The 11,308-nt window shown below is 36.1% G+C and overlaps 1 protein-coding gene across 1 annotated transcript in view; it reads right to left on the bottom strand.

The window, feature by feature from the left end:
* The window catches only part of SRPK1 (SRSF protein kinase 1), a 99,934-nt gene that overhangs the window by 6,637 nt on the left and 81,989 nt on the right, over positions 1-11,308 (bottom strand). Inside the window, exons 14-15 of the mRNA XM_074236445.1 lie at positions 6,427-6,496; positions 3,401-3,493 (exon numbers count right to left, since the gene is read on the bottom strand). Coding sequence (XP_074092546.1) covers positions 3,401-3,493; positions 6,427-6,496 — 163 coding nt within the window. The remainder of the gene's footprint in view (positions 1-3,400; positions 3,494-6,426; positions 6,497-11,308) is intronic.

The following is an 11,308-nucleotide window of genomic DNA, read 5'->3' as shown; positions in this document are numbered from 1 at the left end:
CTGCAGGGAAAATAGAATAAATGAAAATGAGTAAAGAAGTATGGATAGACAATGTCTTACTTTCATTTAAATCCATTTTTTGACATATTCAAAAGGCTACTAAGAATCAAGGACTACAGGCATTAGAAAATGCAAAAGAATTTAATCTTTTCTCAATGACAAGTTTATCTTTTACAAAACACATATCTCTTTCAATGCTCTCCTTGGAGTAACTCAAGATTTTAATGGACATCCAAAATTCAGTAAGTCATGTATTCTTTTTTGTCTCTCCATAAACAACTCCCAATTACTCAGACAAATCATATAAGTTTGTCTTATTCTATTTTTTTTTGGCAAGGCAATGGGGTTAAGTGACTTGCCTAAAGTCACACAGCTAGGTAATTTAATGTCTGAGGCCTGATTTGAACTTGGGTACTCCTGACCCCAGGGCTGGTGCTCTATCGACTGCACCACCTAGCCACCCTAACTAACAAATCTTTTAAAAAAGAAAATCCTAGTGGATTATACTAGGTCAAATACATTAAGACAGGGCAGCTAGGTGGCATAGTGGATAGAGCACCAGCCCTGGAGTCAGGAGTACCCGAGTTCAAATTTGGCCTCCAGACACTTAATAATTACCTAGCTGTGTGGCCTTGGGCAAGCCACTTAACTCCATTGCCTTGGAAAAAAAAATAAAAAAAAAAAGACTTGTTAGCTCTGCCTCCTAAGGCTTTTATGCAATCGTGATTTACAATTAGAAGAAAAACAAAACAAAACATTTTTTTATCTTTCCCACCTTTGATGGGACTTTTTTTTTAGTATTTGTTTTCTTAGTGCCTGACACATAATGGGTACTAAATATTTGTACCAAAATGCAGATCTTGGCAACTTAAGTGGATCAAATTAGATATTTATAAAATTAGAACTAATGCTCGTCACAAACTAATATTGTGATGTTTGAAGGAGTAAAAATGACAAGACTTGCTGAGTTCTGGATGTTTGTTTAAAACATGAATACCCACAAGGAACACATAGTAGGACCAGCTCTGCCATATTTCTGTAAGTTATGCCTCTCCACATGGGCAAAAAAGCACACCAATAGATAAATTAAAGAGGTTTGCCTGGAGAAGAACTCTGGACTTTTACAAATTGCAGGCATAACTTCTAGAAATAAGGAGGTGCTAATCCTATTATACCCTACATAGTTCAGAAAAGTGTTTTCAGTCTTAAGCACTGCATTTTACTAAGGATGTAGATGAATGGAGAGTACCCAAGATGGTGAATCACCTCAAGTTCAGACCTGAGGGCCAAAAGAAGGAAATGCTGTTTTGCCAGAAGGAGAAAAGGGAGGGGAAGAAGAGAGAAACAGGGCAGCTATCCACATAGATCTCAAAAGCAGTCAAATAAAAAATGTTATCTTATCCCACAGGGCAGAACTAGAAAACAATGTGAAAGTTGCAAAAATTGATGTCTGAGCCAGAAAATCTTAATAATTTGGGGTAAGATGGGTCGCTTTGGAAGATAGTGGGTTCTGACCTTAGGCAAGGACTAGATGAACACTTAGCAGGGAGGGGGGAAGGGCACAATAGAGTACTGTGCTCAGGGCTTTACAAGTTATCTCACTGGATCTTCACAATCACCCTGGAAAGAAGGTACTATTATTATTATCCCTATTTCAGAATTGGGGAAATTAAGGTAAGACAGAATTGAAGTGAATTGTCCAGGGTTACATAGCTAATGAAGCATCCAAGATTAGATTTCAACACAGATCTTCATGATTTCAGATTAGTTTTCAGATATAGATTAGACTAGATGGTCTTGAGGTCCATTCCAACTCTGAAATTTTGTGCTAATTTTAGAATATTGTTCCTTTCCCCAACTCCTTTGTAGAGGGTGGGGGAGAAAAGAGGAATGTTGAAGGATTCAGAGGGGAAACTTAAGTAATGGGGAAAAAAAAGAATTTACTCATAAAAACTTATTTAAAAAGAACATATAATTCAGTTCCATCTGTTCTTTTACCCCAGTTATGTCACATCAATACAGAGTTCCTTTTAGGAAAAAAAAAAGAAAAAACTGCCATTTTGTATACTCATTTTGTATGCTCAATTTTCAAAGACAAGAAAAGAATAAAACCATACAAGCCTTATTTCATACAAGGTAACTTAAAATAAATGTAAAATTAATTTTATCTTTAAGGCTTGACATTTCCCCATGCAACTGTTAAAATTTTATGTTGGGGTGTCTTGCTCTGATCCTGTTTTCAACCTAATATAATGTCCTATAATATTATTTAACTTGATATAATAACATCTTTCCTTCTCTGACAAGTGGTATTACTCACTTGTCACAGCAAATTTTTATTTTTTATTATTCTTTGCATGAATCAAGGAAACACTTTGAAAGCCCATTTTAACTAAGCTCACAAGAAGTCTACATTTCAAGATGGAACAAAGCTTACAGACTCGCCCTACTTCACTCTGAACACTTTAAAGATGAGGAAACTGATGCCCAGAGAGAGGAGGTGAGCAGTTCAGGTTCTACAGCTTGTCAATGGCAGAGACCTAAATGAGCTTCACATCTCCTGGGCCAAGGTTGTTCCTACTCTGCCATGCTATTTGAGAGATATTTATTCTCAGCAATGGAGGGAACTGTAGGAAGAGAGCAGAGGACAGTACAGGTAAATTATTCATTCCTCTAGGGACAGATTTTCTGCTTTTTACTCTTTTGGTTAAAGTAAATTTCTAAACTTTCTCACACACACACCCCATACATACATACATACATACATACATATATACACACACATACATACGGTTGCAACTACAGCATACTTTTTACACCATACACTCTTTTAGGCACCCTGCCCCTCCTGCATTTAGTATAAATGCCAATATTCATTACCCCCAAGTTACCCATAATACACAAATTATTATCTCTCTATTGAGGGGTGAGGAGAAATTCAATATTACCCATTTTTTTGATAAATTAAACTCCCCAAACTTGAAATTTAAGATTAGAGATTTGGGATCTGTAGTTCAGAGGGAATTTGGAGGTCATGTGGCTCAATGTGCATATTTTAGAGAGAAGGAACCTAAACTGAAGCCCCAAAAGATTAAATTTTAATTGATCTGCCACAGATCACATGATATGGAAAACTATTAATTCATATGGCCAAAGAAGGCTCTCTGAATGCCAGTTCAGGATTTGACAGGTGTGAGGAGGTACTGGACACAAAGCACAGTCCTCCTTAATGGCATTTTCTCCCAACAAATATAAAGGACAGGAACTTGACAATGTTGCTTTTGTTCCTTTGACCCAAAGTTTCCTGTGACTGGGGGTAGGGTTACACTTACCTCTTGGATTTTATTAAAACACCCCCCCCCCCCAATGTCAGAGGTTAAACAATTTATGTCTCTTTTACCTTTTTTGGTGAAAAACTCCTTGGAATATTTTCCTGCCACAATGAGCTTGCGAGGCACCTTCCCCAGCAGTTCTATGATCAATGCAATGTGATCTGTGTATTCCAAACATTTTAAAGAGGAAAGAAAAAGACATCCATAACAGGGCTAAGGTTGACCGACTTGCTGCTGAGGAACAGATGCAGCTCTGGAAAATGGTGAAGAGCAGCATGTACACCTCTATTCTTGGCAGAGGCTCTAACACACACGTTCTTCTTTCATGAAAGGATTCAATTTAGCTGATAGAGTCCCAAGAGACAGAGCCAGGTACCCATGCAAGGGTCCATGGCTGACAGCTAATTTAACATCTTGGGGATGTTAAATTTACATGGCTGTACATCCCTGAGGCCTACATGAAACTAACATGATTCAATACTACCTCTGTGACTGAGAAGTCCTGTGAATATTTCCCACTGAGGGCAAAGCATCTTGGAATTCTGCCTATCAGCTCTATAATGTATGCAATGTGGTCTAAAACAGAAGGGCAAGAAGAACAGCATCAAGGACAAGCTGAAAATGAGCTTTACTCAACAATCACTTTTTCAAGGACTGTTGAGAATACATGCTGGGGGAGTGGAGACCAAATATACAGCACCTGGCAAGCCAGGACCACTTTTACAATGATCATGCATTTTTATCTTGAAATTTCCCTCATTGCCACAGCTGGCTCAACATTCCATGTCCTATTCTTAGACAAGGTAGGAAAAAAAAAAATCAACTTTCCCCTCCATCTTAGGAGAATTTACAATTCTGTATAGGACTCTGCAGTGAAAGTATAGAAAACTAAAGAAAGAAATCCTGGCAAGAAATTTGTCTCTTTCTAGTTACATACAGATGAGAAAGAGATGTCACCAAAAAGAAATTCATACAAGCACAAAAAGTTTCATGGAACATTTAGTTTTTGAGTCAATCCAGAACCACTGTTTCTGCTGCTGATGAAGTTGTGGGCAGAGTCCTAGTTGTGACACAACATATTGGCTATTTCAACTCCAAGTTGTTCTTTTATGTTTAATTCAAACACTCTAGTTTCTAAACTTACCTATTATGAACAGGATTAACTTTTTCTTTTGGTAAATCTTTATCTACCTTCCTAAAATAAGTAGGTTATTATAAACTTGGAAAAAAAATATCTCCCAAAGTCGCTTTTTTCTCCCCATCTCCAACAGATTCTTCAAACATACCTAACAGTGGCAAAATCTTTTCCTATCTAGTTGTGAAAGAGACTATTGTCACCTGAAGTGGGGAATCACATGGTAGGGGAAGGAGAATCTGCCTTTGGTTAATTCGAGGATTCTTCACAGCAAAATACCTCATTTTCAAAATCATAAACCCAGGCAAGATTATAAAAACATATCCTCAAAAAAGTCAAGGTAAAGAGGTAGTAATATATAGTCAAATACACACTCTCTGTCTAACAAAGGCTTACAGCTACTATTAAATGGGCTGTATTAAATTCTTTTTTTTTTTAAAAACACTTTTGAGTCATTATGAAATAGAATTACTGGTTGAAGTTTGTTGGGAGGAGAGTAAGATGAGCTTTAGAAGGAATGAACTGGAACCTTTTGAGTTTTACTATTAGGTCTATTATTTTTTCCTTTCCTAAGGTTTTACTCAACCCAAGGTTTAATGACCAAGTAAGTAGAAGAGATTCAAACATACTTAGAATTATCAAGACTAGTTTATAGGAATACCAAAGAAATCAAGAAAAAACCCAGGTCCTGCCAAACAAGGTTTAGAAGCATTTCTATAGCACTATATAAGCAATTCTTGATTTTTTAAATGAGCACATATCAAGATGAAGGATGGGACCAATCCAGGGGACAGTTTTATAGGTATTCTCAGGGGAGCATTTGAAATTTATATCTATATAAAATATTACTAGAATTGAGGAAGTGTTTAAGGCACCATTTTTTAGGACTCTAGATGCACATGAAAAAAGCAAGAGATTAATTTGGGTAAAGAGGGCTAGCATTTACATTTGGGAACTGTTAATACCTTCTCGCATAGCTAATTGATAATGTTTGACACAGCACAGACTGCAGGACAATACAAAATGGGAAATAATAATAAATCTTAGAACTAGGAGTGTATTTACTATATAGCTATTAAAAAGAAAACTTCATAGACTGTTCTGATACATAAGGTAATAAATTAAATGAAGCAGATTATAGATTATTAGGGGCATAATGACTATACTAAGAAAAATAAGACTTTGAAGTGACAATTAGCAGTACTGACTCAAGATGTTGTGGGAGAGTCAATAAATATTACTACTATATACCATATACTAAATGATATATTCATTACTCCAGGATCTATGATTTTACTCATGAGGGGTGAGCTTTGAACTAATTTAGACTGCCTTAAGAGTCTCCATGAATTGCTATGGTCAAAAGAACTTATCTAAATTCAATAAGGCTGTGCCAGGGTAGGTGTGTACTGTCCAATATGGTAGGACCTGACAAAGCATTTGCTGCATTATCAAAGCTTTCAAGAATCTGATGTCACCTTCATGAAACAAGGAGACATTAATGGGGGATAAAAATTACAACTGAGAGTTAACATTTTTTGTTTTTTTGCAAGGCAATGCCTAAGGTCACACAGTTAAAAAAAGTATTCAGTGTCTTGAGGCTGTATTTGAACTCAGGTCAAGGGTCAGTGCTCTATTTACTTGCATAAAGAATCTATGCTGCCACAAAATTATATGATAGCACTAAAATTATATAAGATATCACAAAATTATATAAAGATATGACTAAAACGTATCTTTTAAAATGAACAATAATTTTCTGTGTTCTTATCTCTTCTGGAATCTATATATAGTTGTCTAAGACTGTCTATAATCACTGCTCACTTCAACTGTAGGGTTTAAAATTTGGCACCTTTTTGATTCTGAAAAAATTTGATCTTTGCATCACAAATAACATTTAGAAATTCTAAAAAATAACTAAAAATCACCAACTACTGAAGTGTCCAATGACAGCCTCACCTTCATCTCGGGTGTACTCTTCTCCTGAATGAGGTTCAAACAGATAGTCTCCAGTGGCTAATTCAAAGGCCTAAGGGGGAAAAAAAAAGGATAGCAGCATATTAAAGCATCAAAGAAAAGAGAAAGATCAAGAGGAGGAAATTGTGTCACTTAATTCTATTTGGAGCAATTCTAAGCACCTTTGCTTGAAAATCCTGCAAATTCCTTTTTTAAAAAATGCCAATTCCAAAAAAAAGGTCTCCTTCCACAAACCTGTATCTTGGTAAAAATGATGAGTTAAGAGCAAGAACTCTGTTAATGCTAACATGTTGTTATTTCATGCAAATACAAGGAGTAAATAACAGCAGATAACTTTTTGAGTTTCTCCCCTTTTAGATCAGAATCTTTGGCATGTGCTGCTTGCTACCCATCTTGGATTTCAAAGGCATTCTAATTTTCATGAGGCAGGTCGCTGTTTCCCAGAATTAATAGCCTTCTTTTAAAAAAAAATCCAACAATTTTATCAACTATATTCCCTCAAGATATCCAGTAATTGGCACGTCACAGTTTTCCTCTCTGAAACTGTTTCAGATTTCAGTGCATAACCTCCAGGCAACAAATCCCCCAATCCCTAGGTTCAAAAGAAAATCAAACCCGATGCATATTTTTTGTATGTGTGGTTCTGAGTTCTAGGTCACCAAGTTCAAGACAAATCAGTAACTTTTTTAAATGAGACTTACCAGAAAAAGCAAAGTACTTAACAGGTAAACAATTTAAGAGTTGGAAAGAACTTCAGGATACCATTCTTGCCCTTGTAATCCCTAATAGGGGTTATATCAAACCTGGCCAAAAGAGAACTAATAACTCTTTTCTTTATAGTCACTTCTGGGTAAGAAACTCTTCAATTTCCTATGTTAATGTGTTCCACTTTAAAAGATATTTGCCACAACTCTTTGCTTTTACTAATCATTACAAAAATAAAAAGTATAAGAGGAGACTGGGGATTGCAGTAGTCACTGTTGTGTTCAGAGTTTGTCTTTACTCAAGATCATCACTTTAAAATTAATATACATTTCCGGTGTTACATTACACTATGATGTTTTATTCATTCCTAAATGTCAGGGAGGTTAACAGATTTACAAATAGGATACCTGCAACAAAAAATAACTGCTCATTCTACATCACTCAAAGTTACAGCCACGGGCACTGGCACAGTCAAGTATAATTCAAGACAAGTGACTTCCAAAGTTTAGCTAATCTTCCCTACCTTTCTCAGCCAATATTTTCTTAAGGAAAACCTGTTGCAGATGGCAACAAGGAAAATTTTACTTGAAAATTTAAAACAAAACTAACCAAAACACCCAAGACCAGAAATTAACATGCAAAAGCCACATGAGATAGTATACATGTAGAAGAAGGGAAGTCTGATACTGCTTAGAAGGCAAACATAGCATGTTGCAGGCAACATGAATATGTGGTCAGAAAGTGCCATGCAGTGTGAGTGATTTCCCAAAAGAAAATAATGACTCCCCCACTAACTCCTTTTCTCTAAGATAACATGTCCAACAATCTTTATTTGACTGTCTCACCTGGTAGTTAGGAGGTAGTCTCAGATCTGTGAGTCACGGGGTAGAGTCTTTTAGGTTCCACCCTGATGCTTTATCCCTGGAGAGGGCTTCCCAAGCTGTAGATGTGCTCAATATACAAAACTTGAGGGCCCTGATTTTGGTCTTAGATCTGACAATATTTAGGAAGGGCTGGAGTGCTGGACATGTTATCTTGGAAAAAGAAATTAACAGATGAGTCAAATTTTCCTTTCTTCAACAATCCCTACCAGAGGGAAGTAAACTTCCAGAGTAAGGCTGGAGGCTGGAAGGATAAAGTCTGTTTAAAAGAAGGAAAAAAGGAAGTTTAGTTTTCACTACAAATACAGAGCACTCTTTTCAAGAGGCATCTGAGGAGAAGAAATAGTTATTACTATTGGGTAAAGCTAACTAAAAGGATTTTTCCATTTCAGAAGCTATAAAAAAGTGAACCCACAATCTATCTTTAGTCATATTACAATTACTAGGTTTTATTCAATTTTTGTTTTTAAAAAAAACCTATCAATGTAGAATACAGAAAGAAAAGACACACTATGTTATTTTAAAATATAATACATATGTTAAAATAATTCAAATGTCAGGTATAAATGACCTGCAAACCATTACCATCTGGAATATAAAGGTAAAGGTGGTCATTTGGAATCTCTCAATAATTTAGCAACCTGCTGAGAAAGATCAGGGAGGCAAGTTTTTGGATTGTTGCAATGGGGCTGCCAAATGAAGATGGAAAAGCAGCACATTTTCCTAAGTTCAGTGAAATGAAAGGGAAGAATTAATGGGAAGATCAAGATGCTGTTCTTTTCCTCCTACATGCACCCTCTTGCTTTAGTAGTCCTTATGCTAGATGTGGGTACAAAAGTTCAACTTGATTACAGACAGTCTGAACTCCGACAATGTCATCACTCTTTTCCCCACCACCTTGAGTTGAGTGAATACTCAACTTAGGTCTGGAGACTTTATCAGTGTTTTCTAGTATTATGTTAAGGAGAAAAGGAGGTGGGAAGAATCCATAATGATCAGAGATTTTTTTTCTGAGTATTGCTGTAGATGAAAAGGGAAAACAAAAAGAAAGAGGGGGAGAGTTTAAATTTCAATTTACTCAATCCTTGTTTCACAAAGTGAAGGTAGGCTCTTGAGATTATGAAGTAAACTCTTTCTGTATGTGTCTAAATTACTTGTGAGGAGCTGCATGTGACTGAAAATCTTTTAAGGCAAACATTTTCAAAAGGTGCCAAGAGGCCAGAATCCAGATGGCTCTTTTGATTCCAATTTACTTTTCCAGCTGAATGCTTTGCTCTGAGGTTACATGTACATCATGATTACCCTCCCTGTAATTCTTCCCCATGTACATCCCTGTAACCATACCTGAACTCAGGACCCAGGACAGCTATCATTCTTCCACTTTACCCACTCAGAACCAGATGGCTTCTGCAATTATGCTACTTAACCCCCCTCAGTAAAAGCCTGGGAACCTAATCTTCATCAAAAAGACAGATTTGCTAAAAAAAAGAAATTTGTGAACATATCTGGTGTGTAGTGGGTTACCTAGAGAAGCACTGAAAACTTCCTCCAAATAGTACTTGGTAAAACTGTATCCTACCTTTTGATGACTATTTCTAAGAAGGAATGCTGACAAGATCTCTAGATCCTCTTTCCTGACTGGCATAAGGACTTGTTAAGCAAAGTGCATTCTGCAGTCTCCTCTAGTTCCTGACATGTAATGTTACAGACATATTAAAGAGGAAGGAGTGAGGGGCAGGAAAGATGAGGACCACTGAGGAGAGAAAATGGATTAGAAGGGAGATTATCTGGCAACATAAGTAATGTCCCTATCTTAAAAAGTTAAAATTTACTTTTAGTAAAACTTATTTGTTCTATACCTACATAGTCTGACTCTAGTGTTTAGCAATCCAGGGAAAAGTCTGATTATGTCCAATGCTCTTTCCTTTTTTTCAATTACCTTTCCAGATGTTCAGAGTCCTACTTTTTTCAGATTGAATACCCAAGTTAAATTTGATGGTTTTTCCGATTCTTTTTTCATTTTGTTAATTTCTAAAATAAGAGTATTTTGGGGGGCATTCGTGGGGTGAACAGCTCTGGTTATCATGGTTGGTCATGATAATTACTCCCTCAGTTAATTAATTTATGTTGTTTTCTTAGAACACACTCCTCCCAATTCCTAAAGATGTAAAGGTAAGATGGAAGCAGATAACATAGCAGCAGTACTTAGGTTGAGACCCAAGGAGACAAGCAAGCAGAGATTCGTATCCAACCAAATTGTCAAGAGTTTACTGTAACTTTTTTGAAAAAAGTCTTCCTGAATCAACTACTTGCATTTGTAATAACCACTTAGAATGATTGCTAATCTTCAACAACTATTACAGAATGGATATAAAGAAGGTGTGAGTAACAAAGAGGGATTGGTTTCATATTAGAGAGGAACCAGATGTTACTCTTACCCAAACAAACCAACTGAAAACTTCTACTTTTTTTAAATTGAATATTTATTAGTAACAAAATGACAGCTCTTTTGGAGCAAAAAGTCACAATATTATTACTAAATTAACATTCCATCAATTTGGTTATAAAGTCTTTCTGTATTCATGGTCACATAAAGGTCATTATATCTTTTGTCTTGGTTCTAGGACCTAACAAATGGTGCAAGAAGCAAGAGTTTTGTATTCAAGTGTTAGTCTAACAAAGAAAAAAAAAAGCAGGTGTGCTCCTAAAATGAAAAACAAGTCTGTTTTCATATTCTGAAAGGTAAAAGAAAGCAGCCAACAGTAAAAATTATTATTCTTTTGAACAGTATCTTTAAATTATTTGAAATGAGTATCCTCAAGAGAGGATATGCTCATATGAAAGTATGTGAAGAGAATAAAGGCAACATCACTGATACCTCGGATAATTAAGAATTTGTTTTTTGGCAAGGCAATGGTCAATTTGGGCAATTTGCCCAAGGTCACACAGCTGGGTAATTAAGTGCCTGAGGCTGGATTTGAACTAAAGTCCTCCTGACTCCAGGGCTGGTGCTCTATATCCAATGCACCACCTCGTTGCCCCTATTTGGAGCAGAGGCAGCAGTCTTGGGACAATTCAGTCTAAGAATTGTCAAAAACAACACATCACATAAAATTTGAGAGATCAAAAAAGTTTGTGACATCATCCCTGAACTCTGACACCATTTTATGAAAATAAACTTTTATTCTATCCAATGGTCAACCAACAACCAATATTCAGACCATGATCCTATTTCTAAAGAAATTATTTGTGTGATGAAATTTGTTGAAATTGTTTGA

Source organism: Macrotis lagotis, chromosome 5, assembly GCF_037893015.1.
Source record: "Macrotis lagotis isolate mMagLag1 chromosome 5, bilby.v1.9.chrom.fasta, whole genome shotgun sequence".
Classification (NCBI taxonomy): Eukaryota; Metazoa; Chordata; class Mammalia; order Peramelemorphia; family Peramelidae; genus Macrotis; species Macrotis lagotis.
This window is presented reverse-complemented; position numbering and strand designations above follow the sequence as displayed.